General features: G+C 43.6%; 1 protein-coding gene across 1 annotated transcript in view; it reads right to left on the reverse strand.

Annotated features, from left to right (window-relative positions):
- Nucleotides 1–20,016, reverse strand: part of EXT2 (exostosin glycosyltransferase 2) — a 139,806-nt gene that overhangs the window by 20,433 nt on the left and 99,357 nt on the right. The window contains exon 10 of the mRNA XM_054971804.1: nt 631–797. Coding sequence (XP_054827779.1) covers nt 631–797 — 167 coding nt within the window. The remainder of the gene's footprint in view (nt 1–630; nt 798–20,016) is intronic.

Genomic DNA, 20,016 nt, shown 5'->3' on the forward strand with positions numbered 1-20,016 from the left:
CTCTAATCTGGACAGCTGGGTTTGATTCCCCACTCCTCCACTTGAAGCCAGCTGGGTGACCTTGGGCTAGTCATGGCTCTCTGGAGCTCTCTCAGCCCCACCCACCTCACAGGGTGTTTTGTTGTGGGGATAATAATTACATACCTTGTAAACTGCTCTGAGTGGGCATTAAGTTGTCCTGAAGGGCGGTATATAAATCGAATGTTGTTGTTGTTGTTACTATTATGGGCATGGATTGCAGTCCATCACCTCATTTTCTTCTTCTGGTACCAGTATGTGCCAAACTTATCTAAAAGGACAGACACTCTCTGCTGCATCCTTTTCTTTCTTGCTTTGACTCTCTAGCATCAGTAGAAAAAGTGATGCTGGACCTCAAATCTAAACTGGAACACTGGCATAACTAGTTTTAAAAATCTAAGTGACTGAACAAGGACAACGTGAAGTTCTTTCCTCCATGGAACAATATATTGACTCTGAAAATCCTGTCTTAAATTTTCTAAATTTGCATTCTCAAATTAGCAGCAAACATTTTATGCTGATTGGCACTGTTAGAAATACAAGAGCATCTTAAATAATACTTCTGAGAACAAAAACACAACTAACTCCTGTGAGAAGCAGTAATTGTCTTACCTCATAACCAAACTGCAGTTCATCAGAGGTCAACATGATTATGTCATCATCAATGGCCAACACTGCTTCTGTTTCAATCTCATCATAGGGAAAGAAGCGGTTACTGAGTTTGTTTTCTGTGGTCCGTAAAACCTTCAATGGAACTCGAACTTTGGGCCAAACAGATTCTGCCGAGAAGAAGGGGTTAGATAGATTTAATTTGTATTCATGCTACATTCCTTCCTCTCCTCAAAATCAAATTCTTCTGTCCTGTGCTTGTACTAGAAAGGAACTAATGGGGCAGTTAAACCTAATACGTTCTGACGTAAAGAAAGATTAATTCAAAGAAGCATTCTATGGAGGTATCACTCCAACTACTACCAATATTTGGACATGAAAAAGAAATGTAATAAAGAAATGTAATAATTTAACAACATGCACAGGAACCCTACACAAAAGTTAAACCACAAGAAAAAGAAACCTGCATGCCACTGACATTGTAAGATGGGAAGCAACTGATAGTACTAGAATTTGTTTGGTACAAAAATGATATGTAAAGCCAATTGCAGAATAGTTGTGTGTTATGTGCCGTCAAGTTGCCTCCGACCTAGGAATGGAAGACATCCAAAATGTCCTATCGTTAACAGACTTGCTCAGATCTTGCAAACTGGAGGACATCATTTCTTTTATTGAGTCAAGACATCTTGTTTTAGGTCTTCCTCTTTTCCTACTGCGCCTTCTACTTTTCCTAGCATTATTGATTTTTTCAGAGAATCTTGTCTTCTCATAATGTAACCAAAGTATGATAGCCTCAGTTTTGTCATTTTAGCTTCTAAGGAGAATTCAGGCTTGATTTGATCTAGTACCCACTTATTTGTCTTTTTGGCCGTCCAAGGTATCCGCAAAACTCTCCTCCAGCACCACATTTCAAATTAATCAATTTTCTTCCTGTCAGCTTCCTTCACTGTCCAGTTTTCACATCCCTACATCGTAATGGAGAATACCATTGTTTAGATTATCTTGATCTTGGTTCCCAGAGAGACATCTTTAAGGATTTTATCTAGCTCTCTCACAGCTGCTCTTCCAAGTCTCAATCTCCTGATTTCTTCACTGCAGTCTCCCTGTTGGTTGATGATTGAGCTGAGGAACAGAAAATCTTGGACAATTTCAGTTTCTTCATTGTCACCTTTGAAATTGTGCAACTCCTCAGCAGTCATTACTTTTGAGTCCTTGATGTTCATCTGTAATCCTGCTTTGGCGCTTTCTCCTTTAACCTTCATCAGTAGTTGTTTCAAGTCTTCACTATTATCTGCCAGTAACGTGTTGTCATCTGCATATCTCAAACTGTTAATTTTCCTACTGCCAATTTTTACTCCATCTTCTTCTAGATCTAATCAAGCTTTCCTTATGATATGCTCTGCACAGAGGTTGAACAGGTAGGGAGATAATATGCATCCTTGTCTGACATCCTTGCCAACTGTATACCATTCTGTTGCCCCATAGTCTGTCTGAACCATAGCCTCTTGTCCACAGTACAGGTTGCACATCAAAACAATCAGATGTGGCACTCCCATTTCTTTTAACACTATCCATAGCTTTTTATGATCCACACAATCAAAAGCTTGTGTAATCTATAAAAAACAGGCTGATTTTCTTCTGAAGACAGAGTTAGAAACTGAATTTAATAATTATGCCAGCAAAGAAAAAAAGTAGATAAACTAGCACTGCTGTTAATGACACATTCAAGTTTCTGGGGTCTAGAGAATGATCTGAATGCATCTTAGAGCCAAGCTACAAGTGACGCCTGACACAGGTTGGACACTTGTCAGCTTCCCTCAAGTTTTGATGGGAAATATAGGCATCCTGGTCTTGCAGCTGTAATGGAGAGCCAAGCTGTAAAACCAGGATGTCTACATTTCCCATCAAAACTTGAGGTAAGCTGACACGTGTCCAACCTGTGTAATGAGTCACTTGTAGCTTGGCTCTGAGTCTGCAACTCTGTTAAAACTAAGCAGGTGTATACCTCATTATCTCCTTCAAGAGGAGACCTCTGGTGATTCCATGTATAAACAGGAAACGGAATTTTTAAATGAGTCTCTGGACTGAACAGAGGAGTTATATGCATTTGAAGTTAATGGAAACAGATTTTACCGGTGCCCCCATCCAGCAGATAAAATGCGAACATTACAAGATGAATACTACCACAACATATTGTAAGCCTGTACTGGAAAAAGGGTTTGGGGCCTAGGATCTAGGTCTCATTAATAGAATGCAGATACATAGATAGACCAGACTAGCAGATAACTGAGCTGTACCTAGGGTTGTGTTAATTTGCATGTTTAGCAAAGGCTCATGGGGCATGTGTATACAAAAGAGGTCACCACGACAGGGAGAGGTAGTAAAATACTGGACTGTGCTAGCTGAAAAGACTGGAGAGAGAAGAGCTGCTGCTGCTGCTGCTGCTGTTTGGAAGGCAAGGCTTGTTTCCAAGCTTTGGAGCTAAGAACATCACAGAGCTGAAACTACTGGCTGGAAGAGCTGAACTCTTCTCCCTGGAAGAACTGCAGTAGCTGGGAAGAGCTGAAGAAGCAAGAGCAGGAATTGCTGGCAGCTGAACTCATTGACTGCTTGAGACCAGAACCCTAGCACAGAGCAGCCCCACTTCATCTTGCTAGGAGAAAAGGGGAACTGCTCCTAGGGCAACAAGCAAGCCCCAGGATTCAGACAGCATCTTCACAAGAAGAGTACTGCTGTGGCAAGGCCTTCTAGATATTTGGGACGCTGTTCCAGGCAAAGCCTCTGGCCAAATCTACAGAACTGTCTGCACACTTTACCAAAGGATTGTGAGTAGGACTGTACTCTGGGGTCACTGGTTACTGATCCAGTATTGATAACTTTGGGAATGTTTTCATAGTTGTGTTAAAATAAATTGCATTTATATTTGAATTGGTAAACATATTGAACCTGGTCCTTGGGACTCTGGGGGTTACAATATGCTATCTAAAAATTTACACACTTAAAAATGCACGTGCAATGGTACATTCTACTAGGACAGCCCTCAAATTACTCAGTATCAGAGATTCCGCTTTTTCCATTTAACATACAAAGTTTATTATCAGCATGCAACATGCTTTCCTAATGCGACAGGGAAAGAGTAATTTCATTCTTTTCAACTTATGACAAAACCATAAATGAAGACAAGCTCAGTCTTTTCAGCTTTTCAGTATTTTAGCTCAGTCTTCATATGCTTATTGGCATGTCTAACAAAATGCTTCCAAATGGCAGCTAAAGACTGGTTAGGTTCCTCAAATTGTGTGTTCTGAGATGGACAATCAGCTTCAAATCAGCAAATACGATAGTTTTTATTTTTTAAATATATGACTGATGACCCACATGAAACATGCATGTTTTAAGAGTCTACTTCTGGTAACATGCTTAAGACTAACAGCACTCATATGCAGTCTTATACTCTCTGCACAAAACTGTAGCTATTGGTGATTTACGGGCTGTGGTAGGAATCTGAGAAACTTATATTTTTCCTGACTTCTTATTCCAAACATTCAGACCAGGTCACACCAATTTAAAAGCAAAGCATAAAAACAACGTCAATATTTTAAAAACACAAATTAAATGCTAAAATTTAATGCTAAAAGATTAAAGTCTAAAATAGCTTTATCTTCTCTCTTGATTGAGACATCGCCATTGATTCTTGCTCTGTTTCTCACAATGTCTATCAAATGAAATTCTACATTTGTCCTCTTGTTTATTTTTTCTTCACTGTACATTTTGAACCCTTAATCTCTGGATCCATCTAATTCTCTTTTAAACATATCTGTGCTCATGGTCATCACTATGTCTACTGACAGTGAATTCCAGAGTTTTGTTAGTCATTAAATAAAGAGGCAATGGCAAACCAACTCTGTTAGTTTCTTGCCTTAAAAACCCCAGATGGGGTTGCCATAAGACAGCTATGACTTGATGGCACTCTCCACCACCACCAAGTAAAGAAGTACTTCCTTTTGCTCCTCATACCCATCAACTTTCAAAGGATGCCTCCAAGTTCTATTATGGGTGAAGAAGAAAAGTTCTTTCTATTCACTTTATCCACCCATGCATAATCTAAAAATCTCTGTTATGTCTTCTCTTAGCCATATTTTTACAAACTGAGAATCCCCAGGCTCTTCAAACTTTTTTCACAAGAAAAGTGTTCCAACCCCTTAATCATCTTGCTTGACCTCTTCTGCACTATTTCCAGCTTTGCAATATCTTTTTGAAGATATAGTGACCCAAACTGTATACTATTCCAAATGAAGCCACACCTATAGAGCTATACTATATTTGCAGTTTTATTTTCAATCCCCTTTCCAGGATGAGCGTTGCTTTTTTCTCTGCTGCTGCATAGATTTTTTTTTGTTCCCATGTGCATCACTTTACACTTTCCTATTCTGAACATTATTATCACTCACTCACCCAATTTAGAGAGATCCTCCTGGAGTTCTTCATAGTCTGCCCTGGTTCTTACCATCCTGAATAATTCGGTATCATCAGCAAACTTTGACACAACACTGCTCACTCCCAATACTGGATCATGTATTAACAAATTAAATACCCTAGTTCCAACTCAACCACAATGAATAGCTGCCATCAGCCCTGCAATTCTATGAGTCTGCTTTACAGTAAAATTTTTCAGTAGAATAGGTAAGAAATACAGCGATCTCTGAAGATAAAGGTTATAATGTAAAATTTTGCAAAGCAAAAAATGGACTTAGAGGAATTTGAAGGAATTATAGCCATGGGTCCAATGTATGATTCACTGTATGTTGCAACTAATAGAATGAAGCACATACTATTGTAAATATGTGCAGAAGACCACCCAGTATCCTAAACTGTGGAGGCTTTCAGCAATTACAACAAGGAGCAGGAACTTTTCACAAGTATCTCTCAAACTGTGAGGTCCACTTCTCATAATATTTTATCTACCCTTTACCTAATAACATTTTATCTACATTTAAAAAGCACATATACTTCATATGTGAAGAAGACTGTGCAAGTATAATTTTAAATCTACTGCTCTTTCAGTTTACTAATTCACGTACCTATGAAAGTGAACATAAATATCCTGAAAGAAGAGTTTACAGAAATGGTATGGTTGGACGCCCATTTTCATTACTAGGGAGTTTGACTTACAGTTCACAGAGTACTCATAAAAAGAATATTAAGTTTTGCACACTTCAGACACTGGCAACCAAATGTAATACCTGAAACAGCTTCCTTAGGAAAACTGTACCCGTTTCCAAACCACACTAAACAACTATGAAAAGAAAGTTTACATTGGAGGGATTTTTAAAGAAGAGGAATTGGTCTAGATGACAAAAAGAAACAGGAAGAAATACAGAGAGAAACCTTTTGGAAATATAATCACTTCAGTTTCCTACGCCATGGTGGCCCCTGAAAGATTACCACAATGCTTTACAAAATTAATTACTACTGTTGCAATGGCCTCAGTTCATACACTTTCTACTTACCACATAAAATTACTACTACTATTAGATCAAGTTTACACCACTGGGGATTAGGGGGTTCCCACAACCATTTTAGGAAAATGGCAAAGAGTTGTATATGCCAGGTACACCTTAGTCTTCTAGTTTAAGCTATGGAGTCCTTGACTGTAAAGGCACTATACTTCTAAAGTGATATTCCAGACACACACAGTAGTAGACAATTGAATTTTGATTTAGTATACACTCCTAACTCAAATACAACAGACAAATCTTAATGACCAAAAGGGGTGAGCTTGGACAAGTCATTATCTCTTAATCTAGGTTACCTCATGGGGAGGTTGTAAGAATCAAATAAGATGATCCAATGCAAACCTCTCTGAACACCTTAGGAGAGAAGTGAAATCAATAATGAAAAATAACATACACTAACTTTGATTCTGTTTGTCATTTAATGGATGATGAGATTGAATAATGTGACAATATAGACAGATTTTGAACTATGGCAGTATTATTGTTTTCTATGCTTTTGGTGAATTTCCCATTGAAAAGAATTTCCCATTGAAAAGTGAGCCGAATTATCTAAATAAAACAACGTTCACCTTCAGAAGTAGTCTATTTTGGTTTCAAACTATAAATATTTCTATACAGTAAACAGTCTGGCTCAATAAAGTAATTATAATCATATCCTGCTGCAATCAAGAATAAATAGTGCTATATGTTAATGTATTCTCTGTAGTTCACTAAGGAGTAATTAGTATTAATGTGAGTAAACATTACTCACATTGTAGCATAGCAATCCCCAGTTATAAAACATGACAGACTTAGTTGTGGTACAACATCTACCTTAACTTTATAAAACTTTTATCCACTCTGCATAATGTACTTGAACTTCAAAACCATCAATTTAGACCTAAATGCTAATGAAGAGTAGTGGATAAAATGGGGAAATTATAAAAACATTTCTGCCTACACAAATATTTCCAGCAGCAGGCATTTAAACCACATTATTTATTTTAGTAAATGCAGACTAAGTGAAAAACAGCTAACATTTCAAAGTTTCCAACCAGACTATTTTTTAAAATATCCTACATGTAAAGTCATATGTACACGCTGGCACTGCAGCAGAACTGAAAGTTCTCCTTGCACACTGCTAAAGCCTACAAATTAGTAGTTTATATGTAGTTGGCCAACAGTACTCCCTAGGATTTTAAAGAAAGAGATGTCAAAGTTAAAGGATTCTCCAAGAAACCAGCTCTGGCATGGGTATAAAATACAGATGTTCTCTTAGATCAAGAGGATTAAGCAAACAACTGTTGTTTAGGACTGAAAGGCATATCACAAACATGCAGGGCCGTAGAAAGGATCGCTCACACCTGGGAGCAGCTCCAGGGCTGTTGCTGCCCCCCTGAGCACTCATGGGCGCACGCACCCAGACTGCGCGATGACATCACTGCATGTGACATCATCATGCAGGGCACACTGCTGCGAGCCAGGTGCCCCATCGGCGTGGCAGGCAGCTGGGGCGGTGTGCAGGTGGCCTCCCAGCCCTCCCGCTCTGTTGCCCTGCGTGCCATCCTGGCCACCTGCTGCGCCTGGCCCGCAGCTGCTGCAACTGGTTGGTGTGTGTGCTGGCGGCGGCGGCAGTGGCAGCAGGGGGCAACTGAGTGAAAGGGCTGGGAGGCCGCCCGCTCAGTTGCCCCACTGGCTGGGAGCAGCAGCTGCGGGCTAGGCACAGCAGGCAGCGTGGCCATCACCCAGTGTGGCCATCGGCCGGGGCGGTGTGTGGACGGCCTCCCAGCCCTCCTGCTCAGCCGCCAGCGCTGCCGCTGCCAGCTCCACGGTGCACCCTGCCAGCCAGCAGCTGTGCCTGGCAGACCCTCTTCATTGGCACTGGGGACTGGTGACCCCCCCCCCCCCCGTAGATCTGGCCCTGCAAACATGGCCTGATGCAGATGCAAGGCTGAGTTTCTGCTAACTATGGATGGCAAATCAAGAGCCAGCTTGACAAACATGTTCCTTCTCCCCTCTCCAGAGTGATTTCCTCTCAAGATCTCTGGGCATTAACTATGATTTCATGTTACCCCATTGTGCATCAACATGAGCCATGGTTAACACAAAGCGGATTCCCTTAAAAACATGAACCACTTAATAACACAATTACAACCTGATATACAAGAGAACCATGATCAGGGTCACTTCACATGTAACACAGAGCCAGTTTGGTGTAGTGGTTAAGAGTGCAGGACTCTAATCCGGAGAACTGGATTTGATTCCCCACTCCTCCACTTGAAGCCAGCTGGGTAACCTCAGGTCAGTAACAGCTTCTAGGAGCTCTCTCAGCCCCACCCACCTCACAGGGTGTTTGTTGTGGGGATAATAACAACACATTTTGTAAACAGCTCTGAGTGGGTGTTAAGTTGTCCTGAAGGTCAGTATATAAATCAAATGATGTTGTTGTTATTATTATTTATTTAGTAAAAAAATACAGCCCTTGGGATAAACCTAATTTCCTTATCACAGGCAGAGAGCCACAACACTACAGATACACACTGTCTGGCATAGCTCAATAGCCTTGAGTCTCCTTCCCAATATTTTATCCAGCAATCCATTAAAATTTCTAAACTGGCAGAAGAAAATGCTCTAAAGAGAAGCATAAACCTCATCCTGCCTTGCCTTCATTTATTGATTTTCTGACTGCATTAATTGTGCATTTCAGGTTATTAATAGCTAAGAAGACAGAACAAAAATTCTAACCTTTTGCATTTAAGATTTTTAACCTAGTTATGCCAAATGAAATTATGCATGACACTGTTTTACCTGCTTTGTAATCCTGTAATGTTTGGTGGTATTATTTGCTCAAAAACCAAAAAAGATGTACACCTCAGAAATGCAAAAATGGTTATTTAGATACCAGTGGAGTTTCACATTTGAATTTAACTTAACCTGCTTTGAATGAACTTCATTTCGTTCTAGAACTGGCAAGAGTTCTTTTTAACTTCCCTTTACTTTGCACACCTACATGCAGCCAATGCTCACATTTTTATTAAACAACTGAGTTACACACTAAGTATAGTTTCAGTTAGGTAGCCATGTTGGTCTGCAGTGGAAGAGCAAATTTTTTTTGCTCTTCTACTGCAACTTAAAGACGAAGAAAGATTCCAGGGTATGAGCTTTGACTCTCAAAAGCTCATACCCTGAAAACCTAGTTGGTTTTTAAGGTGATACTGGACCTGAATCTTGCTCACAACCTGAGTAGTAATAATATAAAAAGAAGACTTAATTCATAAAGTTACTATGAGGCCAGCAATTGTGAAGGGGGAGAGGAAAGGAAATCTAAACTAACAGTGTAGCCCTAAGCAGAATTACACCCTTCTAAATTCACTGAAGACTTGAACTTGGCTCTTTATACTTGCCCATTGCAGTGGCAAGTAATAGAGAGACTTAAGTATGATATCCTAAACAGAGTTACACCCTTCTAGGTCCACTGTGTAAGTCAATGGATGTCGCAGGGTGCAATTCTGCTTAGGGCTGGGCTCTAGGATTTCACTCTAAGCGCTCTTATTATCCACCTCTGCCATAAGCAAGTATCAACAACCAAGTTCAAATACTAATTTACTGCAGGAAAATTACACAAGGCGGTGCATTCCATCAGTGTACAGTAACCTGCTCTGACAGAACATTCTTTGTATCAATGGAACACATTGTTCTTTATCATATGCTATAGCAGGATTCATTTTTTTGATGTTCTCCTACCGATCTGTCAGGCATATCAAAAATACAACCGGATCAAACAACAGAATCCTACCTGACTTAGCTCAAAGTCAAAAATATGTTCCCTATACCGCCAATAGCCAGAGCATCCTCCATTTAATACTTGACCAGGTTAAATATCTCAGCTTTAGTATAACCAATTAAAAGAGAATAACCATAAAAGTGCAGATCCTACTACAGGGTAATAAACTAGACCTTATCGTTGACAGCGGTGTGCATTACTAACTTCAAACTCATTCCTTGTCCTAATCCATCAGAAACTTCCTGGCTTTAATAGGCTATAAATGGCAGAAGCTTTGAAGTCCAAGGATTAGGAACCATAATAGACAGACGGAATGAAAGACTTAGGGAAGGCAAGTTCTGCTGTCCCACCAAACAGCTAGGTGGAACAAACCATAGGCACTTGAATTAAAACAAATTAAATTAAAACCTTCAACAGCAAACCAGGAGATTCCACAGGCTAACCAAGTGTTAAAAATATACAGATGAAGGGGGTAGCTGGAGGTCACATAAGAAAATTATTAAAATACATAGCTATTAGAAAATAAAGCTAAGTATCTAAGAGTCAGCAAGAAAACAAACCTATGACCTTCAGGGCCAATTATTTTTCACATCAGTGATTTAAGATGTTTTCAACAGCATATAATCTGAGGAAAATTGAGATTATGAACTACTACAACAAACTGAACAGTTAAAACAGATTTAATTTAACAATTCTGCTGTAAATTAGTTTGGTTTCATCTAACCCCTTTGAGGATAAAAAAAAGGAATATATATTAATGGGTTAGAGACAGCAAGAAGCCACCAAAGCCAAAGCAATCCAAGGGAGTCCTGTGTACAACTGATGTTCTCAAGCAACAGGCTGTTTGTCCATTTAACTAATAGTCATAATTTTTTAAAATTCAAAGATACCAGGAATATATGGCTTCATTTTGCATGTAGTCACACCAGAGAAAACAGAAGGACAATCAACTGATCAATTATTTTGATACATAGTCATCCTTCCATTCTCAAACATTTCTCTTAACTTCACACATGCTGAGCATGACAGCTCAAAGTACCAAAAAACCAGAGCATGTTCAAAACTGGTTATTTATTTATAAAGAAAGATCTCCTTTGCCAGTGCCCCTTTTCTTACACACAAGGACACACACACAGCTCCAACAGAGATCCATACTCTCATGCAGTTGCTGGAGGAACTGAAGTATGGAGTAGAGGAGAAGCAGTGAAGAAGATGGTTGCTCCATAGGTGAAGATCATTTCACAGAATGCTCGACTACTCATTAGAAATAATTAGCAAGCTGACTCTATAAGAGGCACACAGGTTTCCTGGGGGCTTGCATCCCAAGGCTTGTTTCCAGTGCTTCAAGCAGTGGCGTTGAGCTTAGGAGTTAAGTGAGGGAAGACGAGGGGGAGCAGAAGATAACCCCTCTAGTCCACGTCCCCTAAGAAAGGTCATACAAGCTCCACATCAGCAGGAGGGTGGTGTGCAGCAGTATCCTTCCTGCTACAGAAATCTGCACATACCTTATTTCTACCCTAAAACGCCATTAAACAACCAAACCAGTTATAAAGGTAGAAAGCTAAGGTGTGTGTGTGTGTGTGGGGGGGTGCTATCCAGTGTCTTGCAGAGTGCAACATGTATGATTATCTGTCCAGAGGGCAACAATTCTGGCTGTGTGCTTAATGCATATAGCTTTTGGCTCTCAGGTAACAGGTTCATTCTCTTGAGGATAAGGCTGCCAATCTGAAGAAGCCGAGGGACAGAGAAGCCTGTGGATAAGACCTACAATGACCTGCCAGAACAGTCCCTCTCCTGTGCTGACATCTCTTCTGCTGTCATGGAGACTAAGAATCACAAAGTTGGAGGGTATCAGGCTGAACTGGAAGGACATTGTCTCCTTGAAGGGCCCCCTTCCTCAGATGATGGACCAATATTCTTTTGTATCAAGGATAGTAGTCTGGGGTTGAGGGGAGGCAGGCTTTTGGTAGTGGGTGATTTGATTATTAGGAACATGGCAGGGGGTCTGACAGATGTTTTGTCCGCATAATGCTTGCCTGGTGCAAAGGTTGCAGACATCATGTGCTGTCTAGATGGACTGATTGATAGTGCGGGGGAGGAGTCAGCAGTCATGGTGCACGTTGGCACCAATGACATTGGGAAATGTAGTTGTGTGGTCCTGGAAGAAAAATTTAGCTTATTAGGTCCTCAAAAGTAGCTTTCTCAGAATTGCTACCAATTCCACATGCAGGGCCAGGTAGACAGGCACAGATTATGGATCTCAATACATGGATGAGAAAGTGGTGCCGGAAAGAAGGATTACAATTTGTTAGGCACTGGGATGTTCCAAAGCTGTTCAAAAGAGCAGACTTCACTTGAACCAAAAGGAAACCTTTCTGCTGGCACTGATCTTGACAGGCTGGAAAACTGGGCTAAACAAATAAAATGAATTTCAACAGAGATAAATATAAACTTCTGCATTTAGATAAGAAAAATCAAATGCATAATTATAGAATGGGGGAGACTTGTCTTGACAGTAGCATGTGTGAAAAGGCTCTAGGGGTCTTAGTAGACCATACACTGAATATGAGTCAGCAGTGTGATCTGATAGCTAAAAAGGCAAATGCAATTTTGGGCTGTATCAATGGAAGTATTGTGTCCAGATTACGTGAAGTGATGATATCACTCTACTCTGGTTAGACCTCACCTACTGTGTTCAGTTTTGGCACCACAATTTAAGAAGGATATAAACAAGCTGGAACATGTCCAGAGGAGGACAACAAGATGGTGAGGGGTCTGGAGACCAAGTCCTATGAAGAAAGGTTGAAAGAGTTTGGTATGTTCAGCCTGGAGAGAAGACAACTGAAAGGTGATATAATGATCTTCAAGTACTTGAAGGGCTGTCATATAGAGGAGGTATGGAGCTGTTTTCTATTGCCCCAGAAGGTCAAACCAGAACCAACAGGTTGAAATTAAATCAAAAGAGTTTAGGCTCAACATTAGGAAGAACTTCCTGACAGAGTGGTCCCTCAGTGGAATAGGATCCTCAGGAGGTGGTGGGTGCTCCTTCTTGGAGGTTGTTAAGCAGAGGCTAGATAGTCATCTGACAGCAATGCTGATTCTGTGAACTTCGGCAGATCACAAAATGGGAGGGCAGGAAGGGTTATATCAGTGCTTAGTTCCCATGGACCCTTCTTACATGCCTAGGGTAATACTGATTGCCACTCTGGGGTCAGGATGCAACTTCCCCAGGGCCAATTTGGCTAGGGATCCTGATGGTGTTTTGCCATCTTCTGGGCATGGAACAGGGGTTGCTGGGGGTGTGAGGTGGGGGTAGTTGTGAATATCTTCCATTGACCAAGGAGTCGGGCTAGATGACCCTGGAGGTCCCTTCCAACCCTATGATTCTGTGATTCTAAAAAGGTGACAGAGTAGCTTTTAAACTAATCTCCAGGGGTGGGGTGGAGGGTGGCGACAGGATCTGGAGACCTTCCAGTTCGGAACAAGTCGGTCCAAAGGAACAATAGCGCAAACACTCAGGGTAAAATTGGTAGGAGCACAATGTAACTTGGGAGTGAGAGCAGGATGACAAAGGAGAGCCATGTGTGGGGAGGAGTGGATTGCTAAAAGCATTAAGACAAACAATAAACATTTCTTTAAATATATCCACCAGCCAGAGAAGCAGTTGGACCTTTGGAGGACCAAGGCATAAAAGGACTGCTATATGAATATGGGAAGATGGCAGTAAAGCTCAATGAATTCTTTGCATCTGTGTTCACTGTGGAAAGTGTAGGGCACGTACCCATACCATAACCATAATTTTCAGAAAGGGAGGCTGAAGAACTGAGTCAAATTGAGGTGATGAGAGATGAAGTTTTAGACCTACTGGGGAAATTGTTACATCTCCAGGTCTTGATGGCATACACCTAAGTGTTCTTAGGTGTATGCCTAAGGAAATTACAGGCCAGTTAGCTTAATGTCTATCACAGGCAAATTATTAGAAACTGTAATCAAAGATAGAATTATTAGGAACATAGAGGAACAAAGCCTGCTGGCGGGAAATTAGCATGGCTTCTGCAAAGAGAAGTCCTGTCTCACCAATCTTTTGGAGTTCTTTGAGAAAGTGAGTGGACAACAATGAGGCAAATGAGGTTCAATTTAGGCAAGTATAAGGTGATGCACATGGGAACAAAAAAAATCTCAACAAATATACGCTAATAGGGTCTGAACTTGCTGAAACTGACAGGGAAAGAGACCTTGAGGTTGCAGTAGATAACTCAATGAAACCCAGTGTGGTGCAGCAGTGAAAACTCTATTCTGGGGATGATTAGGAAAGGGACTGAAAATATAATGGCCAATATTATAATACTGCTGTAGAGATCTATGCTGCAGCCTCATTTGGAATACTGTGTGCAATTCTGGTCACCATATCTAAAAAGATCATCACAGAGCAGAAAAAGTACAGAAGAGGGCAACCAATATGTGTACTTTTCCTACAAGAATAGGTTGAAGGGTCTGGAACTTTTCAGTTTAGAAAAGAGATGACTAAGTGGGGGACAGGATAGAGGTTTATAAAATTATGCATGGATAAAGAGTGGACAGATAAGACTTTTTCTCCCTCTCCAAGGCTTTTTTTCTGGGAAAAGAGGTGGTGGAACTCAGTGGGTTGCCCTTGGAGAAAATGGTCACATGGGCTGGTGGCCCTGCCCCTTGATCTCCAGACAGGGGAGTTTAGATTGCAATCTAAACCCCCCTCTGTCTGGAGATCAGGGGGCGGGGCCACCAGCTATGTGACCATTTTCAAGAGGTTCTGGAACTCCGTTCCCCCGCGTTCCCCCTGAAAAAAAGCCCTGTCCCTCTTTCATAATACTAGAACTAGGCACGAAGCTAATGGGCAATAGACAGACAAAAGGAAAGACTTCTTTATACAATGAGTGATTCAGATGTAGAATTCACTGCCAGAGGATATAGTGATGGTCATAAGTATAGACCACTTTAAAAGGGAATTAGACAGATTCATGGAAGATAAGTTTATCAGTGGCTACTAGCTATCGTGACTAAAGGGAACCTCCACATTCAGAGGCTATAAACCTCTGAATACCAGTCAGGAGGCAACTTCAGAGGAAAGCCTCAGCCTCTATGCCCTGTTGTTGGCCTTCCATAGTAACTTATGAGCTACCATGTGAGACAGGATGCCAGACTAGATGAACCGCAGGCCTGATCCAGCAGGGTTTTTCTTCTCTTCTTATGTTCTTAACCAGCCTAAGCAATTGTGGAAGCTTGGTTTGATCTAAATAGAAGGGGGGGAGTACAACAGGCCACACTTTTCTCTTCAAGCTCTGCTGACAAAAAATCTGGCATGCAGCAGAAGGTATACAGTGTCTCCTAGTTGGTCCCATGAAGCTGGATGGTGCAAGAAGCTTACAGAAGCTCCTGCTGCTGCCCGCTGCAGGACCTGCTTCGGGTTCGGGTTATCGGAATCTCTTTGGTATGCTTCTAAATGATTTGGAGCATATTGAAGTGAGATCCCCACCTCCCCCCTGAGCCCCTCTTCCCCCAACCCCACTTACCTTTCCTGAAGGCCGGAGCAGGTGCCTCTGTTGCCGCTGCGGCCAGCAGGGTGGCAGGGAAGGCTGCAGCCAGCTCCTTGGCCGCCCGTACCGCCACTTCAGCCTCCGTGGCGGCTGATAGGGTGGCAGCGAATGCTGGCGCCGGTGCCTGCACCACTGCTTCGGCCTCTGTTGCGGCCGGCAGGGTGGCAGCAAACACCGGCACTGCACTGCTTGCACCGCCGCTTCGGCCTCTGTTGTGGCTGGCAGCGAACACCGGCACCTGCACCGCCTGCACCAATGCTTTGGCCTCTGTGGCAGCTGGCAGGGCAGCAGGAAAGGCCACAGCCGGTGCCTCTGCTGCCCGCGCTGCCGCTTCAACCTCCACAGTGGCCAGCAAGGCGGCAGGGAAGGCCGCTGCTTCCACCGCCACCAGGATGTCCCAGGTAAGTGTGGTGGTGGTGTGGGAGGCCGTCCTTAAAAAGGCCCCGAAGCTTCCTGAAGCAATCCAAATTGTATTTGGACCATCCAAATTGGGGCCATCATACTGGCCCCAATTCGGAAATACCAAATCTTTATGAATTGGGCCCAGTTCGGGTTTTTTTTCCCGAACAGGGAACCCGAAGCGCACACCCCCCTACTGTACACACTGCTGCAGGATGATTAAGGATTAATCCCTCACAGAATCAAGAGGTTTGAGTGACGGGCTACTCCAAAAGATATGATTTGGTAGCATGAGCTGAAACGAGGGTCTTTTTTCAGTCTGAACAGACAGAGGAATCCAGCGTGAAGAGTTGAGGGACAGATTCCTAATAGAGAGAGCAGTTTTAATACTAATAGGAGAACTGGGGGAAAGTGACAAGGAGGTTTGGGAAGTAGGTGCAGACTCTCAAATAGGCCAAGGAAAAGAGGATAGATCTCCTAAGGAGAGATTTTCCCCTACCCAGTCAAACAGGGAGGTAACTCTGGAAAGTGTAGAGATTCCTGGTTGAGTATGGTTGGAAACTGCCTGGATGGGTGTGGTTGGAAACTGCCTGTTAACTGAATGTGTTAACAGATTCAGTTAACAATTGAAGGAAAGCATTGGTGTTTGAGAGAAGGGGACTGGGGTACTAGAAAATGGGTACAAGCATTCCTAACTCCAAAAGTGAAAGAGAATACTAAAACAAAGTTATCAGAGCATTTGGGAAAACCAAGGGAAAAAACGCTTCAACACAAGTATTTGTGGAGAGCATAAGAACTGAAATCTGTGCATGTTCTGATTTTACCTCACAGATATATTTGTTGAATTACCTCATAAATTTTCAACCCGATTTCACCTGACCTTTCCATTCCAAAATAAAATTATTTTGAATTTTAAAAATGCCTCTGGTGCCATTTCTACCATTCAAGGATGAGGGAACATCATACCTACTCTTGGAAACTCTTGCACAACAGTCTCGGAGTTGATAGTGCTTGGCAGCTTCAGGTCCTTGTGTTCTATTTAAGAGAGCACAAGAACAAAGAAAAGGAAGAGAAGGAAGCAGGCAGTAGTTCTACTCTCCTTCCCTTACATAACTTTATTTCCTGCCTTCTTAGACAGTAATGGTTGTTATTTTGGCCACCTGTCTTTTCTGTAGCTCTGAGCAGGGCTTTTTTTCAGCTGGAAAGTGGTGGAACGGAGTTCCGGAACCTCTTGAAAATGGTCACATGGCTGGTGGCCCCATGGGCCACCAGACATGTGACCATTTTTGCCGAGGGTGATTTAAACTTTTAAAAACTCCCCCCTTGTTCCAGCTGACCCCAAGTGATGTCATTGGTCCTGGCAGCATGTGCACACTTTGCATGTGCACATGTGGTACCAGGGGCACCTTTTCCCGCCAAGAGTTGCCCCCTGTGCTGGCAACCCATTGAGTTCCACCACCTCTTTTCCCAGAAAAAAAGCCCTGGCTCTGAGGCAAGGATAAACACTAGAGGGGGGCATGTTTTTGGAGGATTTGAAGCAACTGCTTGGTTTGACCTCCCAACAGCTTTTAGCAAGATTAGATGCAAACACCCTCAAGCTTGAATTTGTCTTGGTTGTTCACGTATATTCAAGTCAAAATGGTCAACTGGTATAGAGTATAAAGTGATGTGTGAAAAAAATGCTATTACTTTGCCAAGCACCCTCATACATTTAGAATTATTTCCCGTTGTTGTTTCAAACAGAAATCCAGGTTGTCCGTGTTACTTGTCCCTGCCACAAGTCTTTGAGACAGAGCTAGTTATAAATCAGAACTGACTGTATACAGATTAACTAATGTTACAGTGCAATCCTAACCACAGTTATGGTGTTCTAAACCCACTGAAAAAACAGGGTTTCTCACCTGTAACTGTTGATCGTCGAGTCTCTTCTGTGCAGACACACATTGGGACTGCGCAGGCGCAGGCCAGCCGCGGAAAAGATTTTTCTAGCTCTAAGAGATGTGAGGGGGACGTTCGGATCCACCGCGCATGCGCGCCGGTGTTCCCGCCAATTTTGAATGCATATATATCCGAACGTCCCCGGCATTCCCTCAGTTCACCTGAGCCGCCGGAGAAACAATGGAAGAAACCAAGCACTCACAGCGGGGCAGGCGGGAGGGAATGTGTGTCTGCACAGAAGAGACTCGACGATCAACAGTTACAGGTGAGAAACCCTGTTTATCGTCTTCGTCCTTCTGTGCAGCCCCACATTGGGAGAGTAACTAGCATCTCACCAATGGGGGCGGGTGTGAGTGTCTACTTGAACAAGGACTGCAGGACAGCTGTGCCCACAGCCGAGTCACGTCGTGCATGCACATCCACAGAATAGTGCTTGATGAAAGTGTCTGCAGTGGACCATGTCGCAGCTTGGCAGACGTCCCGGAGCGGCACTCCTCGTAGGAAGGCAGCAGAAGCAGCTTGCGCTCGAGTGGAATGAGCGGTAACCAACAAGGGACACTGGACTCCAGCATGCTGATAGCAAAGTTTAATCGTAGACACAATCCAGCGAGAGATGGACTGGGCAGAAGCAGGTGAGCCCTTGCGAGGGCCAGAGTAACACACAAACAGGGCAGGAGACTTCCTGAAACATTTGGTGCGGTGCAAATAAAACAATAAAGCACGCTTTACATCCAATGTGTGTAGTGCTCGTTCCCCTGGGGATGAAGGTGTTGGAAAAAAGGAAGGGAGGAACACCTTTTGCTGTAGGTGAAACCTTGAGACTACCTTGGGCAGAAACTCCATGCTAGTGTGGAGCATGACAGTACCAGGGAAAAACTGCAGGAAGGGAGGGTCACACCGCAGGGCAGACAGCTCCCCAACACGCCTAGAGGACGTGATTGCTACCAGGAAAGCCACCTTCTGAGTGAGCAAAGGTAGGGGACAAGAAGATAGAGGCTCAAAGGGCTGGAGCATCAGCCGGGAGAGAACCAGGGAGAGACTCCATTGCGGAATGGGATGGGCCCTAGGAGGGAAGGTCTTGAACAGGCCCTTCAGGAACTGCTTGGAAAGCCAGTGAGTAAAAACTGTCTTCCCATCAATCTGCTCATGGAAGGCAGAGATTGCAGCCATGTGGACCTTAACACTGGAAAACGCAAGGCCCTGGGAGCAGAGTTCCAGGAGGTAGTCCAGGATGACAGGAAGCGGGCAACTAAAGGGAGAAACCCCCTTCAGGGCCAACCACCGGGAAAAACGTGACCACTTCCTCTGATAGGACAACCTGGTGGACGGTTTCCGGGCATTCAAGATCACCCCAAGCACTCCAGAAGAGAGGCTCACTCCCGGGTGCCCAGAAGCCAGGCAGTCAGATTCAGTACAGCCACATCGTGATGCCACACCCCGTCCCTGGTTAAGAGGTCCGGGGCGTGAGGCAGGGAGAGGCATCGCCCCTGGGACAGGGAAAGTAAAAGGGGGAACCAATCCTGGCGAGGCCACCGAGGGGCAACGAGGATACAGTGGGTTCGGAAGGCCCTGACCCTGGAAAGAACCTTGTACAGGAGCGGGAAGGGCGGGAAGGCATAAAAGAGCCCTGGGGACCAAGGTATTTGGAAGGCATCCCCTAGGGAGTGGCGGCCAATGCCGGCCCGGGAGCAGAACAGCGGGGCCTGTTTGTTGCGGGCAGTGGCGAAGAGGTCGACCAACGGCGTGCCCCATGTGCGGAAAACCTGGTCGAGGTAAACCCTGTTTAGGGACCACTCGTGCTGAGGCAAAAACACCCTGCTCAGCGCATCCGCCGAGGTGTTGAGATCCCCGGCAATGTGCACGGCTCTGGGAAGGACGTTGTTGACCATGGCCCAATTCCATAGAGTCGTTGCCTCCTTGCAGAGCTTGAGCGAGACCGTCCCTCCCTGCTTGTTGAGGTAGTAGCAGGCCGTGGTATTGTCCGACAGGACCTGAACCCTCCTGTTCCGAATGGCATCTGCAAAAGAAGCGAGGGAGTAACGGATCGCCCTAAGCTCAAGAAGGTTGATATGCATGGATGCCTCAGATGGGGACCAGATGCCCTGAGCCGAAAGCTGTCCACAGCGCCCCCCCCATCCCAAGTTGGAGGCATCGGTATAAACCGTGACCTCAGGTAGGAAGGGGCCGAAAGGACAACCTTCAG

This window comes from Eublepharis macularius, chromosome 2 (genome assembly GCF_028583425.1).
Source record: "Eublepharis macularius isolate TG4126 chromosome 2, MPM_Emac_v1.0, whole genome shotgun sequence".
In the NCBI taxonomy this organism is placed as follows: domain Eukaryota; kingdom Metazoa; phylum Chordata; class Lepidosauria; order Squamata; family Eublepharidae; genus Eublepharis; species Eublepharis macularius.